Source organism: Castor canadensis, chromosome 13, assembly GCF_047511655.1.
Source record: "Castor canadensis chromosome 13, mCasCan1.hap1v2, whole genome shotgun sequence".
Classification (NCBI taxonomy): domain Eukaryota; kingdom Metazoa; phylum Chordata; class Mammalia; order Rodentia; family Castoridae; genus Castor; species Castor canadensis.
Window position 1 is genome coordinate 5,733,127 of NC_133398.1, and position 16,395 is coordinate 5,749,521.

A 16,395-nucleotide genomic window follows, 5' to 3' on the forward strand; every position below is an offset into this window, starting at 1 on the left:
GCCACAGCCCACATGCCTACAAGGTCCAGGGTCCAGTGAGTCTTCAGCATGATAGAGGCAGGTGTGTTGCCACCAGGAAATCTGGACCAAAGCTTCATCCCTGACTGTTATCTGGGAGTGATGCGGCTTGGTCATTTGCTCTCCACCTCCCAGCCAGCCGATACGCTGTTCCCTTTGCCTGGAACACTGTTCCCTGGCTTCCATGTGTCCTGGCTCATCCCACTGGGCTGAGCATCTACTATGTGCCAGACAGAGGTGGCCAGTTGTGGTGTCCACACCTGTGATCTCAGCTACTCAGGAGGCAAAGGAAGAAGGATTCAGAGTTTGAGCCAGCTAGGCAAAGTTAGCCAAGACCTCATTTCAAAAGCAAAAGTGCTGGGGGCATGGCCTGAGCATAGCGCTGGCCTCTCGTGCATTTGGAGGCCCTGGGTTCCATTCCCAATGCAAAGGAAGAAAGAGAAAGAAAAAAAGAGCTGAGTCTCTACCTGTCCACAGCACCCCCTAGTTGCTGCGTGGAGCCAGCACCCCTCCCACGGGGCTCTGGGGGGTCCTTGGGAAGGGGGTGCTGCCCTCAGAGACACAGAGGCCCCACCTGACTGCCCTCCCCTCAGTGTTCACCTGCCGGCTGGGCCAGCAGCCAGTGCAGCAGTCACCCACCCAAGCCAAGCACCAGGGGTGCCAAGCTCTCCACCAGCTGGGACTTAAAACCCATCAAGAAGGACACAGGGACACTCATAAACCAAGCCTGCCCACATCCGGTACTGACCAAGCACAGGGAGCTCCAAACAGCGAGGCTTATTTTTGGGAAAATGGAAACAAAACAAAGCCCTTTAATTGGAGCCATCTGGGAAACAGAGCTGGGGTGGGGTGGGAAGGGGCAGCAGGAGTGGAGCTGGGAAGGCGTGGGCGATCCTGCTGCCCCCACCTCGGGATCAGACCCAGGCTGGAGAGCTGCTCCCAGGCAGTGGTAGATCATGACGTCCCTGAGCCCGCGGTCCTGGGCACGGTGAGGAGCCGGGGACTGCTTGTGACCATAATACAATGACAGAGGCCACAAGGGTCTGGCTAAACCAGGCCTGGGCCCAGCACGGCTCCTTCATTTCTGGAGCACACCTAAGCCCCTGATAGGAATCGAGATTGTCAAGTCTCCTGTCTAACCTGGGGACAGCAAATAGGTTTCATCTGATGGATGACCACCTAGGGCTTTGTGTTAAGAAGGATTCTGAGGCACTAGTAAAACATACAAGTTTGCAGTGAGAGGAGGCAGGGCTTTGAAGACCATGGCAACAAATCCTAAATAAACGCAGGCAATACACAGATGAGGGGCTGACAATGAAGGGTGAGCAAAAAGAGAATGATCTGGTGAGCTGGGAGCCTCGGAATTCACAGGGCGCAAGAGGGAGCTGATTTGTGAATTTCCTGCTTTGGTACATGGAGAGATTGGGGAGGAAAGAGATGACTGTACCATTTATTTGTTTATTTTCAGTGCTGGGGTTTGAACTCAGGGCCTCACACTTGTTAGGCAGCTGCTCTACCATTTGAACCCCTCTACCAGCCCTTTTTTTGTGTTGGGTATTTTCAAGATAGGGTCTCAAGAACTATTTGCCCAGGCTGGTCTCAAGCCACAATCATCTGCTGGCCCACACCTTGAGTCACTCCATCAGCCTTTTTTTTTTTTTTTTGTAATGGGTTTTGTTTCGAGGTAGGGTCTCGTGAACTATTTGCCCCGGGCTGGCTTCCAACCGTGATCCTCCTGATCTCTGCCTGCTGAGTAGCTAGGGTTACAGGAGTGAGCCACCAGCAACCTGAAAGGCTGTACTTTTTTTTTCTTTTTAAAGATGGCATTTTCATCTTAACCATTTTTAATGTACAGTTAAACGGCGTCAGCTCATTCACAGTGTTGCGTGGCCCTCGCCACCATCCCCCCAACTGTCTCATCTTCCCAACTCAAACTCTGCCCCTAAACACCAGCTCCCCTTGTCCTTCCCCAGCCCCTGGCAGCCCTCTTTCCACTTTCGTCTTTGAATGTGGCCACTGTAGGGCCACCTGCAAGTGGAATCCCACAGCACTTGCTCTGTGAACAGTTTATTTCAGCCGGCGTAATATCCTCAGTACTCACCACGCCAGAGAGTATGTCAGAAGCCCCTTTCTTTTCCAGGCTGAATAATATTCCGCTGTGAGAATGGACCACATTTTGCTTATCCGTCATCCATCCACAGACATCTTTGAACCCCTCAGGTGTCTTTACTTTTGGACCCTAAGTATGGGGCCCCTGAATGATGTCTAAGAGCTGGCTGATGCTCAGGAAGCTGATTAAATCACCTGGTCCAGGGCTCATGTGTGAAACTGAGCCAAGGTGGGAGGAGCAGGTGGAAGCAGATGTGAACTACGATTCCAATGGGTGAAGCTGGGGCATGAGGTGAGGCGAGGGCAGGCCTGGTGGAGGGGCTGGCACGGGAATGAAAGGGAGCCAGAGAGGGAGTTGGAGGGCTGCAGCCTGGGTGGGTGGGAGCAGGGCAGGACAGGGAGAGGACTGTGCTGGATGAGGGCAGTGTACATTCACTCACTGCATCCCCTCCCTTGCTCCCACGCTCCCAGTGAGCATGCTGGGGTTCACAGCCCAGCACCATCACTTCCAGCTCTGTGATTTTATTCCAAGTACCTGACCTTCCCTTCCTGGGCAAGCGACTTGAACGTGGTGCCTCAGTTTCCCTGTTTGCAAAATGGACATAACAATAACAGGGCTCACTGAGCAAATGCGTACAAAGCAGTCCTGACAGTGCCAGGCAGGCACAGTGCATGTGCACAGATGGATTTTAGCTGTTACTCCATTTATTCATCCGGTCAGAGTTTACCCAGTGGCCTGCGCAGGGCCCTTGCTGGGCACTGGGGAACAGCTGTGAAAACAGCTGGCAACTGGGAGCTGGGGATGGCAGCAAACCCCAGCCTTGACACACTGAGAGGCCCACCTTGGGGTGGGGGGAGAGGTGGAGGTTGCAGGACAGCACAGGCTGCCCTCTGCCAACCTTGGAGGGTGGAGGCTTCCCGGAGGAGAGCGCCTCTAAGCTGAGTGGGGCTGACACGTGTGTGTTTACTCCATATCCTGGAGCTTGGTCAGGGACTCGCTCAGCTGGGCCAGCACCCAGCTGTTTCATGAAGGAGCCTGGGTTGTCAGAGGTGAGAAGAGAAAGTAGCAGCTGGAAATGGCCGCACACGCAGACTGGTACAAATTCAGAGTGGAGACTCATGGCCCTTTTATGGTCCTGCTGAGGGCAGTGGCTGTAGCTGGAGTGGAAGTCAAGTGGACAGGGATGACCCCAAGGCCGGGAGAGGCAGCCCCTCCCTGGCTCTAGGATGGGCCACCGCTGCTCCTCCTGATCAGTTCTGGGAGGCTCCAAGAGGTATTGGGAGGTACAAGGCCAGCTGGGCCCCGAGGGCTGTGGAGAGGTCACTTCTGTGGATGGATGGAGGCTACCCAGGGCTGCTGCCTTGACCTTTGACTTGCCTGGAGCCTAGCATTCCATCCAGAGCCCCCAGGGAGAAGGAAGGAAGACTTGGCCCCCAGCTCCAGGCCCAGCCAAGGCAAACAGGGCCGCCCACTCGACAGGAAGACTGATGGAGCCAAGGCTCAGGAGACCCAGCTGGCCCCAGGCTCCTCAGCAGCCTGCAGAGTCCCCTGACATCCAGACCAGCCTGGGGCCAGCCTCCTCACCATGGTTGGTCCCCATTGTCTTCTCATTCCCTCCACTGGGGCCATCTGGGTTTTGTGGGTCCCAGAACACTTGAACTGCCTCCCGTCTGCCCCAAGCCATGCCCTTGGCCTGGACCACTCTTCCCAATGCATAGTCTTGAGTTGAGTCTGGAGTAGTTCACACCATTCCTCCATCCTTTCTGTCTGTGGCTGGTCTCAGCCCCTCAGGGCAGGACCGTACCATACAGCCAAGAGCTGAGACTCCATTAGGACTGAGCTAGTGGTTGGTAGACACCTGTCCTCCAATTTCACCCTCCGCTCAGGGGCTTAGAATTCCTCTGCCCGGAGAACCCAAGCATCTTTCTGAGGTCCCAGGGGTCCAAGAGAACAGCAGCAGGGTTGGTGGAGTGGCTCAAGTGGTAGAGCGCCTGCCTAGCAAGCAGGAAGCCCTGAGTTCAAATTCCAGTACCACACACACACAAAAGAAAAACAAACAAGAGAGAGCAAGCAGGAAGGAGAGACCTTCACCCCACTGAGAACTACAGTGGACAGAATTCTTCCCAGGATCAAGGGGTGAAAGCATGGTGCTTCATGCCTGTAATCCTAGCTACATAGGAGGCAGAGATCAGGAGGATCAAGGTTCAAAGCCAGCACTGGGCCAGCCTCACCTGGATGCTCTCATTTCTACATGAATCCAATTTGGAAGAGCTCCCTCATGAGGTCTGCCATTTGTTGGCATCCTTAGAGCCTCAGTTTACCCATGTGTAAAAGAACAAACCCTGCCACGTTGAGATGCTGACCCAGTGAAATCTTGACACATAAACAGTGAATAGCTATCATCCCTGAATGGTGTGTCACTCAGATAACCAGTGACCATCCACCACCCCACTCTCCTCACCCGCCACCAGGCCCCAGCCTTGCTGGCTTTTCTGGGCCTCAGTGGAGGGCTGCAAGCTGTCAGATCCGCCTCGGCCTTTCAGGCCTTTCATCCCAGACAGGAAGGCTACAGGATCTGGAACAGATGTCGAGAGCCCCAGGGGGCTGGGAAAGTAGCGACCTCCATCCCAGACTGGCGGGCGGCCTCTCCTTTTCCTGCCCCTCACTCCACTCCCTCCCGGGCCAGACCTGCTGCCCACTCTCCCCTACAAGGAGGAGCAGAGTAGGTGCTCAGCATGCAGAGGTGGCCCAAGGACTGAGGGGAGGATCCCCAGCCCACCTCAGCTAATAGGGGACCCCAAGCCCCCAGAGCTCTCCTTCCCCCAATCCATGGCTTAGTCTGCAGCCAACCTGGGCCTGCCATGGGCTCCCAGTCCCCCTTGTGTGTAACCAGGGCCCAGCCAGGGTCAGGACATCTTTTGGGAGCTGGGACCAGCTTTTTCTCTTCCCCTGTAGCAGAGCCAGCCCAGAGGAAGCCCCAGCCCCAAGCCATCCTCGGCGACTGAGGCTGTTCACTGCTCACACACAAGGGTGTCACAGTCCACTTGGGACCAGCATTGCCATCCCTGAGGTGACAACTCTGATTCCCATTGTACAGACCAGGAAACTGAGGTAGAGTGGTAACCTGACCAGAGGTTGGCTGAGTGGGTCCAGAATCTGAAACCCCATTTTGTGATTTCCACACTATTCTGCCTCTCAGAGCAGGCAAAAGAGAAGCCTGAGTTGGCTCAGTGTCCAGGATGTGATGCTGCCATTCACTCACTCACTCACTCATTCATTCATTCACTGCTCACTGTAAAACACTTCCAGCCCCGCTCCTATGTGCCTGCTCCTGTACACCATAGGAAGAGTGCTGGCCAGGGGTAGCACACGCCTGGGTGCATGCTCGTGTGCTCGTGTGATGTCTTTGGTGCACACCCACAGTGTGGTCTTTCTGAGCCCCACTTCCTTGCTTACAGGAGGACCAGAACCAGCCTGTGTCTAAGGGTTCCAAGTAGTGTTCATCCGGCCGCTCAGAGCACGCACAGGCCCTGCATATGGTCAGTGCTCAGGAACCCAGAACTGCCAGTCCAAAGGCTTGGGTGCTTCCCTGCCCAGCTCTCCTCTCATTTGTGCCTGAGGTTGAGTCCTCTCCTTAGAGGCGTCTGGATTCCATGACACAGGTGACACCCTTTGCCATGGAACACTGTCTCCCCCACAGTCTTCCATCCTGCACTAGATTCTTTCCCCTGTGGCCTTGGGGTCCTGCCAGCCCTTGCTGGCCAGCTTCATTGGCTTCCTGCCTGGTCAATCACCTGCCCCCTTTCAGAAGCCTCACCTAGTGGTCCAGATAGGCCAGGAGAAGGTGACGTGGGCCCTGGGAACTGAGCACCTGCTCACTCTGCTGAGGGGGGTTCACTATCCTCCCCACTGCCCATCTCCAAGACCATTTCCCAGCCCTCCCCAGAGCTCTCCCAACCTGGCCTAGGAAGAGCCAGCTCAGTTGTGAGTACTAGGACTCATGTCAAGTTTATGCTCTGACTTCCAGTGAACACAGATGTTCACATCCAGACTGTCGCTTAGCAGCTGTGTGTCACTGAGCAAAACACTTAACCACTCTGAGCTCCACATTTTTTCATCTGAAAAATGCAGATACAGTTCCACCATCCCTTATCCAAGCTCACTGGCTGTAGAGGCATTTTGGAATTCAGAACCAAAGTTTAGAAAGATGACACAGACCTTATATCATTGTTTCTGGGGCTGCAGGCTGTACTCAAACGAGATTTCAGTAGCAAAATGCAGTATATTCCCTCTCACTAGGATAAACAGGGTCTATAAATAGCTTGAGGTAAGGTTTAGCAGCCAAAATGAGTTTTAAAAATACTCTTGAGTTGTCAAAACTTTGGAGGATTTTGGTGTTGAAGAAAAGAGACAGGAACCTTGCATGGTATCCCGCACATAGAAGGGGCCCAAGAAGGACTTGGAGCCGGGAGGGAGCATTCCAGTTCCCAGGAGTGGGGGAAGGGCTGGGTGGAGGCAGATTTTTGATTCACCAGACCCAAGGGCTCCTACACTTTGGCCCAGGGGATAGGTGACTGGAATCATGGGCAAGGTAGGGGAGGCTATGCAAGGTTGGGTCCAGCTAACGAAGCCAGGTGCTCCTGCCCAGAGAGCTAAACTGTTCCAGTTTGATGCTGATGGCCCTGGCTCCTATCCTAAGGGAAGCGGGGATGTACACTGAGTTCCTGAAGCTGACCAGAAGACCCCGGATTAGGAAGACCCCAGAAGTAGACTAGTTCACTGCTGGGGTGTCAACTCTCCCTTCCAACCAGTCCTGGCTCTAGGATGCAAACCCATTTCGGAAGGCTGTCATTGCACCCAGATCCATGGCTCTCCAGACTACTCAAGGGACTTCCTGCTCCCGCAGCCTCAAGGGGTGCCCCTCAGTCTATCCTTCCCACTACAGAGGGACAAAGATCTTGCTGCTGAGTCTCCTGTATCTGGTTCCTACATCCAGTCTGCACAGCCCTCCTCCTCTGCCTTGAACCCTTGATGGAATGAGCACCGGGGACACTGGGGCGGGCCATACTGGGGCGGGCCATAGTGGTGCTTACCCAGGCGCAGGGTGATGTTGACCGAGGTGGGGTACTGCACACCGAAGGCCATGGATGGACTCTGCCACCAGGTGCTCTCGTCCTGGCTGTGGAAGTCGGTGAGGTAGGAGGCGTTGTGGTGCAGCGCGGGGTGGTTGGCGTCGCAGCGCTGGCACTGCGCCCCGGCGCCGGGCGCGCCCACGTGCGGGCAGAAGTCCTCGGGCGGGCTGCCGCACGTGTGCGAGGCCTCTGCGCGCCGGCCGAACGCCGCGTTCTCGAACTCGGGCAGGCAGCGCTGCGGCCGCCCCGCGCCGTCGTAGCACGCGCCCATGCCCGCGCCCTCCGCCCGCCGCGCCACGAGCGCCAGGCCCAGCAGGAGCGCGGCCAACGCCATGGTCAAGCGCACCGACACCGTGCGCTCGCGGCTGTGCGCGTCCCGCTCTGCTCGGCTCTGATGGGTGCGGACCCGCGCCGGCAGCTGGGACCGCCTTCCCCAGCGGGCGGGACCGCAGCGGGGCTGGGACGGCTGGAGGGAGGGAGAAGTACCGGCAGCACCCCCACTGTCCCGACCACGCCGTCCCTTCGCGCTCACCCCCACCTGGTGGACGTGGCCGGCAGTGTCTTGTTCTGGCTGGGCGGGGACCCCATGACGGGCCTTACTCAGTGTCCTCAGCTGTAAACAGAGCTGGTTGGGATGTTTCAACAGAAAATGCGTCCCGGTGTCTTTCTGCCTTTGCAGCCCAGAGATAAAAGGGGGCACATCAACCTTCTGTTCTTCACCCTTTGCAGAGCTCATCCGAGGCAGGTTGATAAGATGGATGCTCACAGCCCCACATCTCTAGTAGCCCTAACAAGTGTTCCCAAAGCAAAGAGATTGTACCCAAGGATTCGAATCACAAATACCACCTTGGAGAAGCCTTCTCTGCCCCACCTCCCCCACAAGGTGAGGTGAATTTTGCAATTCACAAAGAAACCCTGCCTTCTGTGCCTGGTACAGACTGAGTAATAATCCACAGAAACCAAATGACCAGATGGCCGGGTCTGGCATCCAGAGCTGGCACTTTTAGACCCAGAATTCTCAGGTGGAGCAGGCATGGAAGAAGTAGGCTATGGGTCAGTAAGTATTGGCCAGAGTGCACAGTGAGCTGCATGAACCATTGCAACAGACCCTTGTGCGGTCCCAGCTCTGAGTCCTCTTCCTCCTCACACCTAGGGGTTCCTATGAATAGCTTGAGGAAAGAGCCAAGCTTGGTTCATGGGTGAGTCTGCTCCATGAGCAATCACAGGACCAAAAGGGATCACTGCTGTCCTTCTACTGCCTCTGCAGGTGTCTCTAGGGATGGTGCTCCCAACAGGCAGCGTTTGTGCACCAGGGAAAGATGTGCAGGAACACATGAGCAGTGAGGAGCAGCTCAGTAACTGAGCAGCAGGACTAAAGAGTCAGACAGGCAGGAGGACATATGGCTGGACCTTTGGGAAGGGTCAGCTGGGACTGTGATGTGAGAGGAGATGGGCTGAGGAGGCCTTCCTCAGTGTCCTTCCTCTCCAGCTCCAGGGTAAAGCAAGATCCCCCTCCCTGAACCCCTAATAATTCTCAATCAAGGACTCTGCTTGAGTGAATTAATTGGCCGTCTTCTCAGGTTAATCTATGAGGTTTTTATTGATTTGCTTGCATGAGCAGGAGAGGGGCCCATGCTGTGTGACACAGAAGCCATTAGCCACACGGCCTTTGGAGTCAGACAGATCTGGATTCAGACCTCATCTCCATGGCCTGTATGTCTAAGGTGAGACCACAGCCTTTGTCCCAGCCTGCTACTGCATCACCCCGTGCTACAGAGGCTGCAGCCAGGGTCCAGGATGTCTGTCCTTGCTGGAGGTTCAGAAGGCAGCAGTGAGTGGGGGGCATCTCCTGCCCTTCCAGCTGGGTCTTTTGGTGCATGAGAGCTGCAGAGAAGGGAGGTTTCTGCCCCCACATGCTTCCCCTTCTCTGGCGTGTGTTGAGGGGCCTCTGTGTGGCAGCAGCAGTAGCAGTGACTTCCTGACTTTTATTTCTGGCCCCTGGATTGCATCAGAAGGGAAATCTCAGAGCTAATAGACATGGAAGTGTCATAGTGGTGGCAGCTTCCCTTGTGAGTCTTACATGGCAATTCCTCCAGTCCTTCCAACTTTTCCTCTGAGCATGTAATACCCTGCATTCAGTCCTTCCTGCTGGAAATACCTACACATCAGCAAGTGCTTGACCCAGAGGCCAGGGTGGAGTGAGTGCTTGATAAATGGTCACTACAATTAAGACGAGATCCTGCCCTCTGTCTCGAGCCCACAGCCTGGATGGAGAGGGGAAGTGCTCGCTAAGAAACAGCCTGGCGATGTCCCAAGGCTTGTTCCTACTTGTTACGTGGCTCTGGCCATATGTTTGCAGTCATGTATTCTGCAGCAAACATGTCCTTTCACCCAACATATACTCTTCCTGTGCCAGGGCAAGGCACAGAGGTCTCAGTCCTGTCTCAGAGGTGAGCAGGCTTCTGGGAGGTGACAGCAGGTTACGGAGGTGGGGGCCGGGTGGAGTCCAGTTTTGTGGAGTTGGAGGGGGCTTCCCAGAAGACATGGCATTTAAGCTGGGTTGTAAAGGATGAGTAGGGGTTGTAGCACCTGCCAAGGCCCGAGGTGTGAGAGAGTGAGCGAGTCTGTATGCATTGCTTCCGTGGGGAGTGGGTCCCGGGCTTTATATCTGCAGCATGGTGGCAGCTCCATGACATGAGCTGGGCTTCATCCTGTGGGAGAGCTGCAGGTTGGGGGCTCATGAAGTCAAGGACCACAAGTATCTCACCCTAGTATCCCAAATAAACAGAGCCCCACGGCTGAGGAAGGCTGATCCAGCTAGGTACTCACAGCCTTTGCCTAGTACTCCAGAAGGGCCATCTGCCTGGGTGGAGGTCTGCAGAGGTCTTCCGCACACTCCCCCTTCCTCCCTGGTTTCTTCCTGACTCACAAGGGGCAGTTGTTCTGGATCCCACTGTGATCAGCCACCAGGTGGCAACATTGGCTACAGTATGGGAACTGGCCTCTCTTGCCCCCTGGTGGCCAAGGACACCTCCTGGTGTCACTGAGCTACTGCAGAAGTGCTGGCCAGCACTCACTGGGGAAGGCCAACCTGGGACTGGCTTCAAAGCTGTCTCGCCTTCCCCTAGGGCTCTGCAGGAGCAACAGCTTGGGGCTGGGGAGCCAGTCCAGGCCTCTGCCACCCTGCTACCCGTCAGCCTTTTCCCCAACCTGGGCATATGCAACTGGGTTGATGGGGAGTCTGGAGAGAGGTCAGAACTAGGAGCAACTTTCAAGACCACACGGGGTGGAGGGCAGAACCAGGAGGAGAGCCAGGGCTCCAACTGCCACCTGCCACCTGCCACCCTGCTGCCTGGAACAGATTCCCGCTCCCACACACACCGCTGGTCCTGGAGAGATCCCATCTTTGTCCACACACACCTGGCCCAGGGAAGGCCTCTATGGTGCAGATGGTGCTGGGGCCTCAGAATCTTACTAGGAATGGTGCTGAGTGGGAAGTATGTGGCTTTTCTCCCTCCCTCCCTCCCTAAGAACTTAGTGGCTAAGGTCTCCCTTATAGTCAGTCAGTGGGTCCAGGGTAAAGCTGTATGAATGGGGAAACTGAGGTTCCCAAGAGGGGAAGTGGTCTGTTGAGGACATGTTCACAGCAGCATGTGAGTGGCTCCCTCTTAACCATGTGGGGGCTCCTCCTAGGAGGGGTTCAGGGAGGGGCTAGGGTCTACAGAATCCAGGAACCAAAGTGTACCCCCCAAGGCATAGGAGTTCTGTGCATCCTCAGAGTCTCAGGATGACTCCCCAAATATGGGAGACAAACGGACAATTTGAACGCTGATAACACCTGGAAAGGGCCCAGCATGTGCCAGGCAATTCAGGCTATTGCATATGGGATGCTGGACCATGAGATAGATGCTGACACCTCTCTGTCACAAGGAGAAGCTGAGAGTCACCCTCCAGTAGGACTCACCACCCCAGCCAGGCATCTGTTCCCTGATCCAGGGCCCTCCCAACACATGTGACCTGAAACCCACAGACCCATGGGCTACATGGCCTCAGTTTCCCTCCAGCCTGCTCTGACTCCAGCCCCCATTCCCTGTCCTGACCTCTGAGAGGCAAACCTTGTGTCCCTCTCTGCAGAGTAAAAGACCTGGGCCCACACACCTGTGCAAGGGCTATCCTGGTACCAGTTCCCCGAGTCAGTAAGAGTCCTGTAGTTGCTGGCCTTGCCCCCTGGCTAGGACTCCTGGGTCTCCACCCAGAAGGAACTCTGAGTGGGAGGCCCCTTGGGGAGCAGTGTGGAGGGGCCTCCTGCTGGACTGGGAAAGCAACTGCCCTGCATCCCAAGGCGGGGGGGAAAAAGGAGGAGGAGTAAGGGAGATGAAGTTGGCCTGGGGAGGGACAGAAATAAGGCAGGCCAGAGTCTGGGTCTAGGTGCAGGCCTGCCCCTAGCAGTGACAGAGTACAGCACCTGCTTTCTTTAGGAGGATGGCTGGGGTGGAGTGCAGGAGCCACAGGGAGGCAGCAGGTAGGTGGGTGTATAAGGCCTGTGTATGCATTAGGTCCTGTGCCTGCACAGTACCCTGTTCTGCTTGGGCTCCCCTCCCTGAAGCCCACTACCAAGGGTTAAAACCTTCCAGCAAGGAGGAGGGAGAAAGTCCCTGTTGTTCTGATTTGCTTAATGAACGCTAATTAAGGAGACAGAAGATAGCTGATTCCTCCAGGACAGAGATGAAAGGCCCATTAATTAAATCTGGGGAGATCGGCCAGTGCCTGCTGATCCCTCCTGACAGTTTCAGGCTCAGCAGCAGCCCTGCTGGAGCCCAGGGTCGGGGGCAGATGCAGAGGGGGAAAGTAGCCTCTCATCCCATCTGGTGCCCTCCCCTGGAGGCCTGGAGAGTAGCCCTGGGCTGGGCCCAGACTCACCATGGTTTCTTGAATGGACTGTGCCTCAGTTTCCCCATATGCACAACAAAAGCATCAGCTTTGGTGGTTTCTGATGAAGTCCTATTTGACTCCAAGGTTCTGTAAGTCTGTGTTCTCTGTCCACAGGCCTGGGCCTCGTCTTCTCTTCTGCCAGATGGAAGAATGCTCCACTCTGAGATAACTTTGAGGGCAGGAAGTAAGAACTGGGGTCTGCTAGGGTGTGGGAGGAACCATGCAAAGGACCACCCTGCCTGACAGCAACAGAGGGGGACCTCCAACCCCAAGGTGCCTGACCCCAGAGCCTGGGTTCTTTTCCACCTCACTCTCCATTCACTCACTCATTGGTTCACTCATTCACTTACCCATCCACTCGTTCATTTACCCAGTCAGTCATTCACTCACTCACTCATCACCCATTCACTCATTCATTCATTCATTCCTTTGGAGGCATCTGTTCTGGGCCTGCCATGCTATAGGGTTGAATAGTCAGTGAGCTCATTGGGCCCCCTGTGGAGAATCAACAAGACAGACAGTGAAACAAATGGATGAATTAGGTACTGTCAGATCATGCTAACAGTCACCAAGGAAACAGATTTGGGGCTTGGAGGAACTCCACACGGTGGGCAATCAGGCAGCCTCCTGGAGGAGGCGACAGCCCAGCAAAGCCCTGCCAGATGAGATGGGAGGCAGAGTGGGGAGGAAGGGCTCACGCTGATGGGAGCAGACAGGAGCTCTCAGCTGTCATCCTCACAGAGCATCTTCTCTCCAGGAAGTAACAAGTTCAGACAGACCGAGGGACAGGGCTGGCCTTGGGGCAATGCCACCACTCAGTCCAGCAACTGTCTCACCCTCTGCTGCACCCAGCCCCAGCTGGGCCTGGACCGGGTAAGTCAGCCCTGGGTAGCACTTGGAGATGGGAGCTGTAATCAGACAAGGAAGGCCCCCTGAGTGGGTGCAGGGACCAGGATGGAGGATGGTGTGCATTCATCCATTCATCTATCCATTGAGCAGACATTTACTGACCCCATGTGCTGGGCTGGACACAGGGGACAGTGTGATGAATGATGACACAACTGTTCTTGCACTTAGAGGCCAGAGAATGAATCTGTATTATTATTATTATTATTATTATTATTATTATCTGTGGTACGGGGGTTTGAACTCATGGCCTCATACTCACTAGGCAGGCACTTTACCGCTTGAGCCACTCCACCACTCTGTTTTGTGTTGGGTATTTTTGACATAGGGTCTTATGAATTATTTGCCCAGGCTGGCTTTCGACTGTGATCCTTCTGATCTCTGCCTCCTGAGTAGCTAGCATTACAGGTGTGAGCCACCGGCACCCAGCTGAACCTATAATTTTGATCCAGGGTGATCAGAGTCAGCTAGGGGAGTAAGAGTGAAGAGAAGGTGCCTGGCCCAGGCTGGAGAAGTCAAGGAAGGCTTCTTGGGGGAGGAGGGGGGATCCCAGCTAGACCTGGAGGATGAGAGAGGATGATAGAACAGCATGTAGAAGGCTCAGAGACAAGAGTGAGGAATGAAGGAGCCAGTGTGGCCAGAGGGGAATTTGCAGAGAGATTGGTGGGTGCTGGGGCAGGGAAGGGGGGAAATGGGCAGGGGTAGTTGCCGTGGAGGAAAGCCCAGCATATCCTGCTGAAGTGTCCTCCTTTCCAGGGGCCTGGGGAGCCAAGGAACCATGTTAAGCTTGCAGCCAAGGTAAGGGTGGAGCTGGTGGGTTTGGAAGGTCTTCCCTGCTGCTGCTGGTGGGTGTAGTAGCAGAGGTGATTGGAAATGATAGCAGGAGCCCAGAGAGACTGTGGTGACCTAGACAGAGGCAGGGGGAAGCTAGTGACCGCTTTCTGGAGCAGCATGCATGAGCTCTCTGTGCTGGGGAGGGAAAATCCCCAGTCAGGTTGGGGGAGAAGGAAGCTAAGTGTGGTGTCTGTCTCTGACTGCACCTGGGTGGGTGGGGCTATCACCCAGAGATGCTGATGCAGGTCAGGGAGCAGGCCTGGTGAAGATGGGGCAATAGGTGGGCTCACCAGAAGTCACTTGGGACAGGTGTCCTGGACATCAGACTTCTGGCTTCACCCCTCCCATACTCCTTCCCAATCTGTATGTCCTTGAATTGGTCCCTCTCCTCTGGATCCCAGAATTCCCACCTGTGTGATGAAGGGGTGGTGTAGGACAACCTCTGAGGCCTGCCTAGAGCCGTCGTACTTCCTCAGACCTCTCCCAGAGGTCCAGGATGCCATTTCCCCAGGGAATGGCCTCTGCCTGGGACCCAGCCTCTGGCCCCTGTCATTCCCATAGCCATTTCCCCTGGCACCCAGGGTCCCGAGTGGCTCCAATGGGGCCTGGCATGCCCCCAGACAACACTAGGGCCTGGTCCACACAGACACGGCCTCACCACGCCTGGAGATTGCTACCAAAGATAGGTCCAGTCAGGTCTCTAGGGCCATGGATGCTACCCTGGGGAGTAGATCAATCTCCTGCTTTCCCCTCATGGCTTTTCTTGTCCCTCTGACCCACTCACAGACTAGGGGCCCCTGAGGGCAGGTGGGGAGCAGGTCTGATTCCTTCCCTAGGGAGGCTGAAGGGTGGGTGCTCACAAAACGCTTGGAGAATGAATGAAGGTGAATTAAGGAATAATAGGCAAGGTGTGAGTGACTCAGATGAATGAATACAGTGGGTGAGGGATGAGTAAATAAATGAACGCAGGAGTGAGTGATGGCTGCTGGAAGGTGGATAGATAAACAGATCATGAGTGAATGCCTGTGTGAGGTGGGGTCTCCCCTTCCTGGCTTCTTCAAGGCCTCTGCCCAGCTCCATGGTCTTTGCTCTCCCAGCAAAGGCCACCTTCCACCCTAGTTCTCTGACCACACCTACCACTGCTCCCTCTTTCAGCACTTGGGCTCAGCCACCAGAACACAGGTGTGCTCAGCTGAACACACAGAGCATTCCCACCTCAGGGCCTTTGCCTCGCTGCACCTCGTGCCTGGAGCTCTTCCCACAGCTTCCTGCATCCTCCCTCCCTCTGTGGAGGGCCCTCTCACTGACCATCCCCTGCGTCCCCACCCCCTGCCTATTTCTTCCCAGCCCTCAGTGCACCTGATGCCTGTTCTCACTTCTGGTTTGTCTGTAGTCTGTCTCCCCCATCAGATGAGAACTCACTGAGGGTGGGAGCTGGGTTGACACCGCTGAAGAGGAGCTGGTCTCCACCAGCCGTTCTTCCTGCAGGAAAGCTGTCTGGAAGCCCTGATTCTGCTTCTGCACTCTCTCTGCTGAGGGCAAGGAAACAATAAGTCACCAGCAGAACCCAGTGAGGGAGAAGAAGGAACAGCAGTTGCAGATCAGCAGCCCTAGGGAAGTCCCATTTGAGTGCTGTGAACGCCTCTGGGACTGTGTGGGACCCCCAAGCCTGAGTGGAACCCCAGTCTACACTCTGGGGCCTGGCATGATGCTGCAGGGGCTTTGGCTAAAGGTGACCTTACAGGCCTTAGCTCCTGAGATTCCACAGTTCCTCCTCCCTAGACTTCTCCAGGCCCTCTCTTCCATGCCCTTAGGCATACCTGGCTCTGTTCTACCCCAGGACTTTTGTACCTGTTGGCCACTCTGCCTCAAATTCTCTCTGATTCTTTCGACTAGGCTGACTCCTGTTCTTTCTCTAGGCTCAGGATACCGTCACTTCCTCAGGAAAACTCCTCCTGGTGACACTTCTAACAGTAATAATTAAGTGCTTGCTGCATATCTGGCTTTCTATTAAGTGCTTGCTGCATATCTGGCTTTCAGTTCCAGAGGACGGGAATCTTGGGGGTTTCCTGCAGTGTCCCTAACACATCCCAGGGTATACATGAGGTGCTCAATAAATAGTGGGTGGTAAAGGAACAAGTGAATGAGTGAGTGTATGAAAGAAGAACAGAAAGCAGGCTCAGGCTGGGGAAACCTGCCATCGAGGCCTAGGCACTGGGGTACTAGGGCTCTTTTCCCCTACAATTTTCCAGCTGGCCCTTTAAAGGGGAAGTGAAGGCCAAGGGCAGGGAAGGAGCTGCAGGCCCAGGACAGGAAGTGATCTACAGTGTACCTCTCCCTTCACGTGGCTTTATTTTGAAAATGTGAACTTTACAAATGTCAGGGAGAGGCAGGTTCTCGCCTGGGACTGGGACGCCAGCAGCTACCCAGCTCCACTAATGGGGCTCTGAGTAGGCCACAGGA

The 16,395-nt window shown here is 55.3% G+C and overlaps 1 protein-coding gene across 1 annotated transcript in view; it reads right to left on the reverse strand.

Moving 5' to 3' along the window:
• Lamc3 (laminin subunit gamma 3) overlaps positions 1-7,609 on the reverse strand; it is a 58,342-nt gene extending 50,733 nt beyond the window's left edge. The window contains exon 1 of the mRNA XM_020165599.2: positions 7,222-7,609. Within this exon, the coding sequence (XP_020021188.2) occupies positions 7,222-7,594 (373 nt within the window). The 5' untranslated portion in view covers positions 7,595-7,609. The remainder of the gene's footprint in view (positions 1-7,221) is intronic.
• Positions 7,610-16,395: the final 8,786 nt, after the last annotated feature.